The sequence below is a fragment of the Drosophila willistoni genome, assembly GCF_018902025.1.
Source record: "Drosophila willistoni isolate 14030-0811.24 chromosome XL unlocalized genomic scaffold, UCI_dwil_1.1 Seg141, whole genome shotgun sequence".
Lineage (NCBI taxonomy): Eukaryota > Metazoa > Arthropoda > Insecta > Diptera > Drosophilidae > Drosophila > Drosophila willistoni.
Window position 1 is genome coordinate 11,158,875 of NW_025814052.1, and position 16,102 is coordinate 11,174,976.

The window sequence follows — 16,102 nt, forward strand, 5'->3', positions numbered from 1 at the left end:
TAAACTGGGCTGCATTGCCAACCAGAATGATGCCTCCTGCACTTGGTGAACCAGCACACGCACATGGCTTTATAGTCAAAATAAGTTTTAGTTCCATACACACTTAAGTAGATTCTGGCGAATCTTGGCGAATCGACCTAAATTGCCATGCCTCCTGCTTTTGGCGAAATTATGAGGATATCCTTTACGAGAACTTAGCACACAGATTGCCCATATTCTAGTTCTATATCACCATCATCATCAACATCGTTTCATTTTTCTCTTCCATCTCATACTAAGTTCGTTTTACTACATTTCCTTTTTTTTTTCTTGCCTTGTTTTTGCGTTTTTGCTGTTTTTCATTTCGAAAAGTGACACACACACACACACACATTGAAAGCGAGAGAGAAAAAGAGAGACACGAAAGTGTGGACCCTGCCACGCCTTGGGCTTACCCTTTTTACCATCCGGTTTTGCAACTACTTACTCAAACATTGCGAACATTGCATGCCATGCACGCGCCTCAAAGTATACTATAATTATATAAGTATATTTCTCTATGTTATGTACGTGCAAATGGCATGTGCCAGTGCCAGAGCCAGAGCCAAAGCACGAGCTAGTGCCAGTGCCAGTGACAGTAGTTGAGGCTCCTTTGACTGCGTCTTTGCCTACTGCCAGCTACCTGGTAATTAATTAAATGATTTATTAAATGATGTGCACTTTATGCACTTGGCTTCAGTTCAATTCAAATCAGGGGAACCTTCCATACTCCCTGCACACTGCAAAACGATGTGTGTATAGACACATTTTTGATAGCATATTACTCATACGCCATGTTATTCGGTTGGCGACCATTCAAGACCAAAAGCCTTCTCTTTTTGGTGAACATCATCAATCTTTGGACTGGAAACTTAAGCCAAGACTAAGCTGCCATAACTCAGTAAGGCATAGAGAAAGAGAGATAGCGAGCAAGATGGAGACTTTGTCTAAAAGGAAAATGCTAAGTTACACTTTGTGACTGTTGATGGTAAAGGCCAGTGGGAAATGTTGATGGGGAATTTCCTCAAATAGATAATGATCATAATAATAGCTCTCATGGGGGATTTGGCCAGAACTTATCAGGGGGTTGCAAATAAACATTGAAGTCGGCGGAGCAAATTCAAGTATTGGCTTTAATTATTATTAAATTTTGCAAAGTATGCAACTAATTTACATCGTTATTCACACACACACACACATACACACACATACACATAGACACTCCAATAAAATATTGAGTCTTAATCAATCGAAATCCTCCCTAGATTAATTGATATTTTTTTTATCGTTTCGTTTCAGTCACTGAAAAGGAGATTCGTCAGTGGTAAGCAAACAAATTTGAATTCATATTGCATTCTTGGTTTTTTTTTTTTGTTCTCTTTTTTTTTTTGTAAATACGTATTTTTATACCCTTGCAAAAAGGGTATATTAATTTTGGTCAAAAGTGTGCAACGCATAGAAGGAAGCATCTCCGACCATATAAAGTATATATATTCTTGATCAGCACGACGAGACGAGTTCAAATAGCCATGTCCGTCCGTCCGTCCGTCCGTCCGTCCGTCCGTCCGTCCGTCCGTCCGTCCGTCCGTCTGGATCAACGCAAACTCCTCCTAGACCGTAAGAGCTACAGAGCTGAAATTTTGCATGTAGGCTTGTATATACTGCAGGCGTTGTATATCTCGGATTCAGCCGGATCGGATCACTATATCATATAGCTCCCATACAAATGGCAAAGTCACGAACAGTGACTTTTCTTAATAACTTCGTTATTTTCTGAGCGATTGTCGTGAATTTTAATATTGGTGAGTTAATTACACATATAAACGACTATGCCAAATTTGATCAAGATCGGGTGACTATATCATATAGCTCCCATAGGAACGATCTTTCGAAAACAGTGACTTTGGTGACAAACTTTGTTACTTTTGACGCGATTGCTTTCAAATTAAACATTTGTTAGTTTAATATATCTATTAATGATTGTGCCAAATTTGATAAGGATCGGGTAACTATATCATATAGCTCCCATAGGAATGATCGGTGGAAAACAGTGACTTTGATCAATAGCTCCGTTATTTCCTATGTAGGCCGTTCTTTCGCAAACATTAGCCTTTTTAGCTTAAACGTTTTTCCACTTTTGATGGCTATAGGTAAGGAAAGGGTTACCAAAAATGTTGCAAGGGTATACAAACTTTGACGCGGTCGAAGTTAGCCCCGGCCCTCTGGTTTATTTATTTTTTCCATCCAATCAAAGTTTGTATATTTAAATTAATATTTACTTATATAAATGTGTCTATTTCATTCACATTCTAGTTACATATATTCATATCTATCTATCTTTCTGTGTGTGCGTGTGTGTGTGTATGTGTGTGTGTGTGTGTGTGTGTAAGTTTAAATTTGTTCATTTAAAAATTTGCTTATTTTTTAATTAAAAGAAATGATAAATCGTGAGAGTGAACATGAATGAATGTCGAGTTTTCTAGATACATATGTACATACAATATAATATTTGACTCATATGTATGTATGTATTTAAAAGTATTTAAATGATATACTTATCTTTCTTTATTAGCAACCACGTGAAATTTAAGTCACGTCTTTTATATATTTTCAGACCATCTGTGTCTCTTTTCTTACATTTCATAAATGCATTTTCTATATATGTATACATTTATGTACATAAATCTATCTTTATTCTATTTAATAATAAAAGGAAACGCTATAAGATTTTGCTAAACCGATTTTCAGATACCCTTGCATTGTAGTCATAGTTTATTTTTGTAATTTATTTATTAAGACCTACTAAGGACTATAACAATCTTTGGTGAAGAAAAGGATCCTTTCTGATCCCGTTGAAGCGGCTTATACGATTCCCCGTCCAATTAGATATTTTTTTGTTAAATTTCGCTAAAAAAGGAACTTGTACCTGCTACCAAAAATAAGAGGGAATATGTTTAGCTCATAAATACGATAAAGCCTCAATATACCAACTAATAGGAGACTGACAAAACTGTGTACTTTGGTATAATATTTTAGTTGTCGTTATATTGTGTTTTTGGAAATAACCAAGTTCATTAAAGAAAAGAAAGATTACTTATGCAGTTTTCAAAAGAAAAAGTAGTTAGCTAAAACCGAAGTATATATGTATATATAACAACTAAATCTTGATTTCTAGTTTTAGGTTATTAGAAAAAGTTTTTTAAACTCTTTCGATTAGCTATAAAAAGTTCTAGAGCTAAAGTAAGGCGACTCCGCAAGGGTATGAGAAAACATATTCATTTGGTTGTGTATTTTTATCAATTGTGTCAATATTTTCATTTAATCTGTTTCAATTCATTTCAATATTTCTGGTTTCTGATGTTTTATTTTTCTTTGAGTGTTTGTGTGTGTGTGTGTGTTTGTTCTCTTTTGTTATATATTATTTTCTGTGTTTTGTTTTGTTAAATGATTTTTCGTTAAATTTACCTGGGCTAATCTATCGTTTCTTTTTTTTCTTCCTTCTCTCTCGCTCGCCTTTTGCTGGTTTTCACTTGTCACTCTGTCACTGTCTCTCTCTGTGAACTTTGAACTACTGTTTCAACTGTTTTCAACTTTGACTCTGACACTCTGACATCAACATCAACAACATCAACAACAATATATGTATATGAAAAACCAAAAAAAAATAAACTAAACAAAACACAAAGGCACAAAGGTTTTCTCAAAGACTGTCCAAATGGTTTGCTGACTGAACAAGTAAGTACCCAAAATCCTATTAGAAAAAAACAAAATGTAAGCCAATCTAAAAGAAAGGAAAAAAACAAACCAAAAACCTTGCAAATTTATGTACTTAACCGCAAAAAATAGTTTGGCCAAACAAGAAAAACATCATACATACATACATATGTATTATATATGTATATATACCTAAACATGTGTTCATATTTTCTGTTAATTTTTTTTTTTTTATATTCACATTCCTATTTTTATTTTCATAGACGGTTTTTTGTTTTGTGGTTCTTTTTTTTTTTTTTTTGTTTGGCTTAGCTTTCCCTCCTCTCCTTGGAATTGTGGTTTCAGTTTTTGCTTTTCGTTCGTTTTTTTTTTTGTGAATTTTATTTGGAATTTATAGCATACTTTTAAGCTGTACACAACTGTACTTCATAAATTTTTACAACTTTCTTTTTTGGTGCCGCTCGTTTGTTTCACTTAAAAATAATAAAAACGAAAAACAAAACGCAAAAATCTCTGGTATTTTTTTTCTGCTTTTTCTTCTTCTTGTTTTGTTTGTTGTTTGTTATCTCAATATAATGCTATTTTATGTGCGTGTATTTCTCTCTCCCCTCTCTCTTCTCTCTCTCTCTCTCTCTCTCTCTCTCCCTCTGCCACATATGGCTGACACCTCGACAAATAACAAATGCGAATCCGTTGTGACTTTAACAACTCCCATCAACGCCTCCTGCCCCAATCCAAAATAAAAAAAAAAAACCGCAGGGCTTCATCAAAATTTATAAACAATTTTTTCCGGACGGTGATCCCAGCAAATTTGCATCGTTGGTATTTCGTGTATTTGACGAGAATAATGTAAGTATATTGATTACAATGATTACAGTCAATTATTATAACAATAAACCATTTACTCTTTTGATCGCAGGATGGCGCCATTGAGTTTGAAGAATTCATCAGGGCCTTGTCCATAACATCGCGTGGCAATTTAGATGAAAAATTGCACTGTAAGTTGACCAACTAATGAGTCGTAAATGAACTTCATATTATAGAACCAAAGGCACCAATCCTGAGGATGCCCACTGTCTTTCTCTATTCACTTCAAATATCCGTAGAACTAAAGTTTTCTATATTTTGAATGAATCGAATATTATTATACTCTCTCTGGATACTGAAAGATATGTTTTTGCCTTTTCAGGGGCCTTCCGTCTCTATGATGTGGATAATGATGGCTATATAACACGCGAGGAGATGTACAACATAGTTGACGCTATTTATCAGATGGTGGTACGTGAAATAGAATATATCCTTAGTGTGATATACTCTAATTGTTTTTTTTTTTTTTTGGTTTAACAGGGTCAACAGCCGCAAACAGAGGACGAGAATACGCCACAGAAGCGTGTGGATAAGATCTTTGATCAAATGGATAAGAATCACGATGATCGTCTAACGCTAGAAGAGTTTCGTGAGGGTAGTAAAGCTGATCCACGTATAGTCCAGGCGTTAAGTTTAGGTGGTGATTAACCGCAAGCCATGTAGTTGCGTTGAAATTCCCGTTTGTCCCATGTCAGAGATATGTGTGTTGTGAAAGTGAAAGAGAGACACGAATACGCTGAAGCTGAGTGCAAGAGGGAGAGACAGAGAATGACAGAGACAACGAATTCACGCGCAATGAACCCTTAACCCATGATCTATCTATATACATATGTAGAGATTTATATATGAACATAAAAGTGGTTTAATCTATTGAAAAGGTTAAGTTTACTTTCACATATACACACACACACACACACACAGACATACACAGACTCACACACAGAATACTCCGTATCCCTTTTCCACCAACACTAATGCAGCCGCCGCCAAGAACAAAATTCTTAAATGAACATTTGTCTTAAGTGAAATTCCAACTAAATAACTAACATATTCTATATACCTATATACATATTCATATACATATATATATGTAGAGTAAATCTGAATAGAAGGAAATTCAATTACAAACCGCCAGAGAAAATGTTAATGCCGAAAAACCAAAAAAAAACAAAAAAAAAAACCCAAAAAAAACTTAACACCAATTTAAATTATAGAAAATGTTTTTTTTTTTTTTAATATACATATATTTACCATATACATACATGCATATATATATATATCCATATGAGAAATCGATTATATATGTATATGTATGCATATATTTCGAGCATTTGTTCAATGATGACAATGGGCATTTTTATTGAAATGCTTGGGCAAAATTTATAGTTGGAATTTTTGCAAGAAAACCAAACAAAGAAACCAAACAAAAAAAGAAGATATAAATAAAAATTTAAAAAAAAGAAGTAAAACTTAAAATTAAACGCCATGCAATCAAGTGTTAAATTAAATCCTATACAATGCTACTATTATACGATAATTATATATATATATATATATATAAATATATATATATACATATTACGCTTAAAAGCTTTCTCAACTCGATTGTTACTAATTAAATTAACTTGACAAATTTCGCCTATTTTAACTATCCCTCGTCCTTATTTATTTCTTGCCTTTTTGTGACGAGCAAATGAAAAAACCAAAAACTGTTGATAATCGAACGTGTTGATAATCGAAAAACTATAAAACGATAACGATAACGATAACGATGGCGCTTTGCTCACAAATGCAAAATAAAACGAAAATGAAAACAAAAAGAAATAAATAAGAAAACTTTAGAAATAATATTGATTGATAAACTAGCAAGTCCCAAAAGCAAAAACTTAACTAATCGTATTCTAAAACTAAGATTGATATATGCTCAACACACACACACACACACCACACCACACCACACACACATATACACTAAGCTATGCCAATATTGGAATAGTTAAGTACAAACTTAGATCAAAAATCAATAAAAAGGTCACCAAAATGCTTATTGCGGTATGTGGTATGTGGTAGTTGTTATTTTGCTTACTTCCACACATACTCCCCCTCCCTTTCACCCAGCACCCTCTCATTCCAAGTTCCACCCTTTATCCATCAGCAGTCACAAGTCATGACCATGTCTCTTGGTTTCTATTCGAAATTTCCTCCAGTATTATTACAATACAATGTATTAGGATTAGTCTGGTTAGAAATACGAGTTCAGTGTATAGCCCCAAGTCTGGTTAGAATTCTATATAGCTAAGATAATCACACCTCACAAATTACAACACACAGAGAGCGACATAAATCCTCTTTCAATATTCCTGCTTACTTATTAGAAAAAAGTCTAAGAGCTTATGAAATTCTCAGAATTTTATATTAAAAGTACTACTAAATATATATCACTTATTTCATTTAACTATATAAATGATTTTGACTTTTAGTCTATTCGAAATACTTTTCATTTGATTTCAATCGAGTTTTGGGCTTCCTGAAAAAGAAAACTAAACTAAAAGTATTATATTTTTCATTATAAATTAATTGAAACACGGGGAACTCGTCACAAAAATTTCTTTTAAAAAACTATAGCAATACTTATAGATAGTTGTGACCAGAATGTTAATGAGTTGACAACACATTAGTATATATATATATATATATCTTGAGATCGGGCTATTAAACATTTATCTGGGTATCTCAAAAAATATCTCATATCAGCTAACAGAAGAATCGAAAGCAGCTTTCGACAATCGTTTTCCAAGGGACATTTGATCTTCCTCTCATAACCAAAGACATGCATACATACATACATATGTATATACAATATATTTATATATATATATATTTATGTGTGTATGTGTATACCTATATATACATATACATATTCCATATGCTCTATACATTACAAATTTGATATGATAACTATTTTTCTGCATGCCTTATACGATGAACAAACCTAAATACATATATACTACTCCTATATACATACATACATGCATACTCTTATGTATGTATATACATATGTATATATACATATAACAGTTTTTCTATTCAATTTATTTTATGCCTTCTTTACTGCAAATTAGAGCTTGCTAAACTGTTGCCAAAAAAACTAAAACTTAAACTAAATGCAAATATACTATATGCCTTAAAAAAACCAAAAGATTTAACTAAAATTCATTACGTCTATAAACATATATATTCTCCTATATCGCTTAAGACTCCATTACACACACACAGAGACACAAACACATCACATTCACTCTCTATCTTTAAACGATCCACCTTGACTTTTCTATGAGAATACGCTCCATGCTTTCTGATAATCCATTACAATTTGTATACCATGCACCCTTTAGGATGAAAGGGTATTTTAAAGTAGACACAATTGTATGTAAGAGCCATAATAAACCTTTTTTATCTTTATTACGTCCCTTTGTCCGTCCGTATTATCAAATTTAAACTCCTTCTAAACTCTTTTATTTACATATGTCTATTGAATTCCAATTAAAGGAAAGAAAACTATGTTTGGGAAAGTGAGAGAGACAGCCTATATAGGTCCTTTAACTTTGGGCATGTTAACCTACCTTATTTCTATTTAAATTGATATTTATTTCAAATGATTTGTTAACTTTTTCTATTTGCTTAATGAATGAAAGATAATAATAGTCAACTTTCCAGTTAGCCTCTAGTTAAATGAACTTTTAATTAGGGTATTTATATATTCCTTCTTTCCTTTCCCCAAAGATCTTTGTCTGCTTTATTTTCAAATGACTTTAAATGGGGCTAAGATTATTCTCTTCTTGTCCATGTATCTCTACGCTTCTCTGTCTTTCTTCTTTTTGCTATCGAAAGGATCTGCCATTTGGTTTACTATAACTAATGGGAGAACTTTAAATATCAGCATATTCTATGTGCAGTTAATTGTTTATTATTTTGGTTTTTCTTTTTCGCCGTTGCTGTTTGTTTTTCTTTTTCGTTTTATTGTGTGTGTGTGTGTTTCTTTTTAGATTTTTGTTGACATCGATTATCATTACTTTTTGGATCACTCTTCTTCGTATGTGTATCTTCCTCTACTCCATTTTTGTGTTTTCTTCTTCAACTCGACATATTAAAACAAAACAAAAAAAAAATCTAATCACCATGCTAAAATAATTTCTATTTTATATGTGGTTCAGCTTTATTAAACAAACAAAACCCAAGGAGCATAAAAAATAATGTTTTAAAAAAAAGATGAATATGTAATTTAAAAAAAAAGCAAAGAAACATGTAAAGGTATCACCGATTTTTCTAGATTCTATTTACATACTATACCTATATATATATACACTCGAATTTGAAATTACTTTTTTCCATTCATTTAACTTTCTTTTCTCATAAGCTTTTGCACTTAATATTAATTAAATAGTTATTAAACAATTAAATGCTGAAAGCGTTGCTCATCTCATTTCAACAATTGGCTGGTCAAAACAAATTTTACACTTTATTTTCTTTAAATCCCACAAATTACATTAAATAAAAGAAATTAATACCTATTCTGTAATTTTGCAAATTGTTTTTGCATAGAAAAAAACAAGAGAAAACAAAAATAAAGTTCTTCACTAAAGTTAGTTTATTAAAAGTTTAAACAAAAACAAAAAAAAAATATATATATACAAATTGCACATTAAATGATAAAATTAATTGAAAATGTTTGCATGCCTTTTTATCCTCACCGAAAAAAAACCCAAACTTCTGCAAGAAACACAACATTATATCAATTAAATGACAAGAAATATCGTCTATATATATATATATATATATATACACACACATACATACAAATCCACAACAATAATGTCTACAACAACAGTTTTAGAAAAAAAAGAACAACAACTGCAGCAACAATCAAGTTTTTTGCGCTTCTTACACTTGAAAAGAAAAAACAAACCATTTAAAAAGAAAAAAAGAAAAAAAAAGTATTGTAAATACCAAAAAAAAAAACAAAAAAAGAACAAAAAAAACTTTAGCAGCTAAGCAAACTAATACAAATCATGGATCGAGGCTTAACTCGGCTGGGCCGATATTTCTAAACACTTTAAAATTTGTGTCAATCATCAAATTCATTTTAAAGTAAATCCATATCCGATTTTTATCCAAAGAAACTTTGGTTGTCCTCAGATAAGAGAACCTGAAGAGTCTTTCATAGACATTCATTCCATAAAAAGGATTAAAAAGTTGTTGAAAAAAGAAACCAATTATTCTCCGTTATTTGTCATAGACACGATCCTAGAGTTTCCTACTCTAACTTAGATCATACTGCTTAAATAAGAGCATAAACTAAACTCTTAGACTTTGAAAATTCGTTTCAAAACTCAAAGCAATTCCCTTGGTCTGTTTTATCAAAAGTAAAGTAATTCTTGATCTTCGACAAAGTGTATAGAAAGAAGCCTAGTAAGAGCCAAATTTTCAATTTTATTTAAACAAAAAAGCTACTACATATATAATCGAAAACTTTTGATTTTTTTCCATATATACATATAGATATGTATGTATTATTATGAAAATTAAAAAAATGAAATGATGAAAAGAATTCAATCATAAGCAATATTTAATTTAGCATTAAAATGCATTAAGTAAAAAATGTTTATTATTATTAAAGTAAATTAAATTCAAAAAAGAAAAACAACAACAACTATTGAGTCCATCAAAAAAAAAAAGAAGAAAACCCTGAGAGAAAAAAAACTGTAAGTCTTATGGGGATCGGTAATAAATCAGTCCTAGAAACTAGATAAGAAATTGATTAATTATATATGGAAAGTACGGATTGCCCAGTCAGGCCATTGGAAAAGATATTGCGATGCAAAAAAACTAGCTCCGATTTGATTGCATTGAGAAAATCAAAATGATCAAACTGAAGTTCAATTATAAATCATTGAACTCATTCTAGAAAACAAATACAAGTAGTTTATCAACTTTATCTAAAATATTCATAAAGCTCCCCAAACTCTTAGGTTTTTGGTCTTTGGACACTATTAAATATTTCAAAAATAGACTCTATGAGATGATAGGCTTGGTGAAAACTATCAAACTTACTCATAAGGTATACTCAAATGAAGACTGGCCTACTATTAAAGGTATTGTTACTATAATTACGAATTCTAACCAAGTCCTAAGCCAGACAACTTCTGGTAGAATCTGTTTGAAGACCTCAAAAAATGTATCATTTAGTTGCTTATTGTGACTTTGAAGAAAATGTGAGACCTCTAAAGTACATTGCTGAGACCCCCGCCAAAAGTGTTCCATTTGGAGGTGTTGTTGCTGTTGTCGATGCAAATGATGAACAGTTAGCTCCAAAATGTCAGCCTTCTCCAGTTTGGCCAATGTATCGGCATCCTGTGGAAGCTCAGTTGAGAAAGTAATCACTAAAATTGCCATCAATTAATCGTATACCATTTCTATTAGCTCCATTATGAGATGCTTAAGCTCGTCCAGACACTTGTTGATCCCAGCACGACGTTTTATTTCCAAAAGTGGTTTCATGACCTTACGATATTGATAAGTACGTGACGTGGCCAATGGCGGTGATGCCATTTCGTCACCTCGTCAAGTGCCTTCGTGTAGTTCGAGATGATTTCGCTTTCAACTTCCAAGCGATTGACAAATGGAAGGGATTCCAACTTCTCGTCGCTTGAGCTTACGGAAGCCGCCTAGAACTACATAATTTGGAGATACTCTTTATTACTATTATCAGTGAATATATTTTAAACAGTGTAGCAATAAAGTCTTTTTAAACCATTGAATTGTAACAAATTGAATTTCTCTTTGTACATTTATATTTCTCATCCACTGTTGGTACTTATTTCTCAGTCAGTGTCAAGAGTGGCAGATGGTTATAATTCTGCCTCCGATATCTGGCACTTGGGTTCTTCTCTCGGCTTCTGTGGGCAATCAAGCGCAACGTCAAGAAAGAGTTGAAATTACAGCATCAACTTTTTTCTTTCTTGTTGGGTGGTGATCTTTCGTCACTCCAAGCTGGGCAAATGGCCTTATTGTGTCCCTCTCTCTCTCTCTTTTCTTCTTCGGTTTGTCTTTGTCTTCGTCTCGTGTGCTTGGAGTTTCCCACGCTTTAGCAAATGTTGCACGCGAGATGAGACTGAGACTCAGACGGGTAGCTGGATCGACTGCGACACTATCTTTGGCGCTCGTAAATGGTTGAGAGGGGAGTGGGAAGTAACAGGGGGGAAAATAAACAAAGGGGGAAACCAACATACATACATAGAAAACACATGTTTGCTTAAGTTGTCTTCGTTTAAGAAAACACCAAATTATAATTGAGAGTTGGGCTCGATTACTTTTTCCTCTATTTGATAGTACAAATCTAGCTGATTTTAGTCTAAAAGAAATTTGTCTTGAAATATATCAGTTTTGAAAACACTTGTGCAATTAACGAGATTCCATTTTCATTATGAAGGGGAAACTGATGAATTTTCCAGAATTTTAAACAACCGTCAACCAATTCCGCACAAGTCAGAGCTCATTAACAATGATGATGCTGACAAGTTGTCAGAGACATTGGGGGTATCTCTCCCCACACAAAAAACACAATCACAATCCCCGGCACGAACTTTGGCAAGCGTGAGAAATTGAAGGGGGAAGAGTCTCCAGTTCAAGTACGAGTCGAAAGGCCCCCACCGAGAGCGAAACAACTTTGTTTCGCGCCAAAAATGTGAAAAGCCCCAAGCACTGCGTTGGGCCCTTCCATAGAATTGAAATGAAGATGCAACAGGAATTGACTTATTACTGGGTCACTTGCATAGAGAGAGCAATTTACCTAATTCTTTTGTTTCGGTTTCGGTTTTATAAGACGGAAGTCCCAAAATAGAAACAAATGTATCGATTAGCCTCCCGACCATACAGATGGATGTAAGTATGTATGCGCACTTGTTTGACCTCATACCACAAAACACTTTACTCAATATGTGGGAAACTCATTCTCAGTCAAACACACAATGGCTAATTGTCGCTGAGGGTTGTGCCCCTCTCTCAATCTCTCTCGCTCTGTCGTTCCCCTTATCACTCTCAGTCTCTAGTTTTTCCAAAATTACTTTTTAGAATATCAAATCCAAGTGTGTCGCCTCACTTAGGAATGAAAACAGTCTGCCGCACACGCGTATAAAACCGAGACTTGAACTGAAAACTGATCTTAACGCGGCCTTGCTGATTGACATTGGTACAAAAGACAAAGAAAAATGTTTCAATTTCATGTAATTGTGTCTAAGAGCCAATAAACTGCAATAATTTTTGAGAAAAAACAAAAGATCATCATAGGAAATATGTATGTATATTTTAAATATTGCCTAAGATAAGGCCATTAGCAATTCTGGAGTCTGTTGATGATCGAACTTAGTAGTTCTTGAGCTCTACACAATCGTCTCGATCTATTATTGTTATCTAATTTACCTTTTGTTACGAAAGATTGCAAAGAAACATTTTCATTAAACAATTTTTAAAGTTTTAGAAACACTGTGCTTGGTACTTCTATATAGTCTAATGGCCTAGCAACATAGTTGTGTGACTCCTAAGTTGATCATTAAATATATTAAAATGTTGGCAGGCTCAGATGGATGAGAGGAAAGTAAGAATGGGTGGAGGTAATACAACTGACTTTAACCGCCTTCTCTTTACTCATCGTTTACTTTTCTCTGTCGCTGTCGCTGTCTCTGTCGCTCTCGTTTTGTTGACTCGCCCTGTATCGATGCGATGGCAAGGAATATTTTATTCCCAAGCAGCCAAAAATAGATGAAAAATTTTAACGCACTTGAAGTGCACTTTGAAACACATCTTGATGCTCAAATAAATCCACAAAAAGGCATGACAGGCATGTGAGAGCATGTGATAATACAAATACAAATACATTACATTACAAGCAGCAACACAGCAGGCAGTTGGTTGTAGGCGCAGGAGAAGAGTGAGGGATGATGACTAGGAAGGCACAGAGCTGTGTGTGCGTGTGCGTGTGTGTGTGTGAGGAGTTCAAGTGCATGCCATGACACAGACACGCTCAGTTGGAATGTGCCTGTGTCTCTTCTCATTCTTTCTGTATGTAAGTGTGTGTGTGTGTGTGCTTGCTGCAAAGTGTTTTTTCCCAGACGCTATTTATAACAATATCTATATGTTTATATACATATATATATACGTATTTGTATGTTCATTAGTTCAATCGCATAGATTATGAGCATTCACTTTTGCATCTTCATCTTCATATAGTTTAGTTGCAATTGTAACTGTTAATAATCAAAAATCGATTGATTAATCTCGACGGTCGTCCTCTCACTCTCCAAAATGTATGCAACAGAAGTTCCAAACAAGCTCCTACCCCAAGCAGTATAAATAGATCTAGAAGATCGTATGAGCTATAAATCCTAAATCAGCAACATTTAGAATGTCCCTCAAACATCTTTTTGGTTGGACTTGAAGGACTATCGATTGAAAATAACCCACAAGCCATGTGAATCGAGTTTTAAAAAGTTGGCATTAAAATTCGTTAAATTCATTTATTAAATAAATGAACTTTTTTCATAGTTTTTAAACATAATCTTAATTAGACATTGGATTACTGCACAAAAGAACAACAATAAGTCCCAACTCATTTAAAGCCGCTTAATTGAAGGCCTAGAGATATTCCAATATTATTGGTGGATTATCGGGTCAGAAAGGTAAATTGAAATATTTATTAGTTGCCGACGATGGATAAGTACATTGAATTATTCATAAGAAAACTTTAACTTAAGGATTGAATTTTCACTAAAACATCTAAATGACTATTCTATTTCTTTAAATCTAAAAGTTATTACTTAATATTATGCGGTCTTCTCTCTAAGGACAACTGGACAACTGAAAAAGGGCGCCAAATTATTTTGGTAACCCACAAATATTGATACATTTTCTGGGATTTCAGTTATGGAAGCGAAAGTGTTGCAGTTGCACACAACGAGAATGAGTGAGAGAGGGCTACAAAGGGAAAAAGAGAGAGAGGGAGCGAGGGAGAGAGAGAGAGAGAGAGATCTATATTTAGTTTGCTGGCACATGTGTTGGCCAAAGGCTTTGTAATGAGAGCAAAAAATAGAACTCCACTTGAGCAATGAAGACTCATAAAGCGAAGTTGAAGTACACACAGAGTTATGTTTTATTTTTAATTTTCCAAAAAAAAAAAGGAAAGAAAACGATATAAGAACAACTACAATAGCAACAGCAACAAGAAGACCAACATATTGCCTCTTGTTGTAGACATTGCTCTCACCCCTCTCTCTCTCTCTCTCTCTCTCTCCTTCACTCACTCTGTCTCTCTCTATTTTGGTGCAAAGAATTCATATAAGAGGCAGATAATTTTACCAATTTCCAACAGTCTTTGCTTGCCTCTCTTAGTGTTTAGTTCGATCAAAGAAAATTCATACAAATGGGTGTCATATACAAGATACTAAAACAGCAACGGCAGCAGCAGCAGCAGCAACAACAACTACAACAACAACAACAACAACAGCAGCAACATCAACTACAGCAAGAGCAAATATTTCGCAAAAATTTAAATATGGATATAAATTTAAGTTCGAGTACAAAATGCAAAGTTCAAGCAGCCATCAAACAGAGACAGCAACAGAAACATGAATATCTAAAACGAGAACAATATCAAATGCTAGACGAGTCACAGGAACAGGAACAAGAAAAGGACAACGAGGAGCACGATGATCACGAACAGGATAAGATGGCAGAACAACAATTGCAGCAGCTTTGTCGATTTCTAGCTGAAAATGCGGCACGTAAAAAGGTACAAGTTTTCATTTAAGTCATACTGATTGGCATACTTATTGATTACCCATTGAACTTGCAGCGTCAACGCTTGAAATTGCAATATCACCAATTGGATTTACCCTTGCAACAAGATCAAGAACAACTGCGACCGCTTTCTCAATTGCCACATGGTGTTAACGATAACGATATGGATTTAGATCTGATCGATATTGATCAGTTGCAGCACGCCAAGAACCCATCAGCTCCAAGAGATAGTATTCTATTGAAAATTCGTCATCAGATCTTTGAGCGCAAACGACGACGTCAACGGCAATTGGCCGAGCTAGTGCAGCAGAGATTGGTAGTCTGGCGACCTTGGTAGAGGAGATGAACCAGATGCATGTCCAGGAGCAGAAGCAGAGTGATCCACTCATTTGAAACTAGTCTTAGTAATGTTTAGCTCGATAAGAACACGCTGTATTATTCCTTTTTTATTGCTATGTGATCTTCACAGTGGCCGCTCTTCCATTTGGCTTTGACAAACAAACAAAAAACAAAGCAAAACCAATTATATTTTATATGTATGTATAATTTCTTTTTTTTTTTTGTTTTTCTGTAATAAGAATTAAATAAATTTAATTTCAACGATGATCAAGTGAAAATAAACTGTTCCACACGGATTAACTGAAAGAAAGAA

General features: G+C 33.8%; 3 protein-coding genes across 6 annotated transcripts in view; 2 read left to right on the forward strand and 1 right to left on the reverse strand.

The window, feature by feature from the left end:
- The window catches only part of LOC6641087 (frequenin-1), a 33,251-nt gene extending 24,489 nt beyond the window's left edge, over nucleotides 1-8,762 (forward strand). For 3 of the 4 annotated variants that reach the window (XM_047011270.1, XM_023175308.2, XM_023175309.2), the window contains exons 3-8: nucleotides 1,318-1,342; nucleotides 3,705-3,753; nucleotides 4,492-4,581; nucleotides 4,652-4,730; nucleotides 4,922-5,010; nucleotides 5,080-5,476. In XM_047011270.1, the coding sequence (XP_046867226.1) occupies nucleotides 1,318-1,342; nucleotides 3,705-3,753; nucleotides 4,492-4,581; nucleotides 4,652-4,730; nucleotides 4,922-5,010; nucleotides 5,080-5,247 (500 nt within the window). In that variant the 3' untranslated portion in view covers nucleotides 5,248-5,476. Of the gene's footprint in view, nucleotides 1-1,317; nucleotides 1,343-3,704; nucleotides 3,754-4,491; nucleotides 4,582-4,651; nucleotides 4,731-4,921; nucleotides 5,011-5,079; nucleotides 5,477-8,645 lie in introns of those variants that run through there. The other variant, XM_047011271.1, reaches the window with a different exon arrangement.
- Nucleotides 8,763-10,775: 2,013 nt separating this feature from the next.
- Nucleotides 10,776-11,208, reverse strand: LOC6641112 (enhancer of split mgamma protein). Its single transcript, XM_023175357.2, has 3 exons — nucleotides 11,068-11,208; nucleotides 10,901-11,010; nucleotides 10,776-10,812 (listed from the first exon to the last, which is right to left on the reverse strand). The coding sequence occupies exons 1-3, from the start codon at nucleotides 11,206-11,208 to the stop codon at nucleotides 10,776-10,778; spliced, it is 288 nt and encodes a 95-aa protein (XP_023031125.1).
- Nucleotides 11,209-14,886: 3,678 nt separating this feature from the next.
- Nucleotides 14,887-16,029, forward strand: LOC6641146 (transcription factor SPT20 homolog). Its single transcript, XM_023175340.2, has 2 exons — nucleotides 14,887-15,442; nucleotides 15,506-16,029. The coding sequence occupies exons 1-2, from the start codon at nucleotides 15,074-15,076 to the stop codon at nucleotides 15,785-15,787; spliced, it is 651 nt and encodes a 216-aa protein (XP_023031108.2). The 5' UTR covers nucleotides 14,887-15,073; the 3' UTR covers nucleotides 15,788-16,029.
- The last annotated feature ends 73 nt before the right edge of the window (nucleotides 16,030-16,102 follow it).

Coding starts and splice junctions, on each gene's coding strand:
- LOC6641146 (XM_023175340.2), top strand. CDS start 15,074: ATGGGTGTCATATACAAGATACTAAAACAGCAACGGCAGCAGCAGCAG. Junction 15,443..15,505: donor AAAATGCGGCACGTAAAAAG/GTACAAGTTTTC, acceptor TTGAACTTGCAG/CGTCAACGCTTGAAATTGCA.
- LOC6641112 (XM_023175357.2), bottom strand. CDS start 11,208: ATGGCATCACCGCCATTGGCCACGTCACGTACTTATCAATATCGTAAG. Junction 11,011..11,067: donor TAATGGAGCTAATAGAAATG/GTATACGATTAA, acceptor GAGCTTCCACAG/GATGCCGATACATTGGCCAA. Junction 10,813..10,900: donor ATGGAACACTTTTGGCGGGG/GTCTCAGCAATG, acceptor GTCTTCAAACAG/ATTCTACCAGAAGTTGTCTG.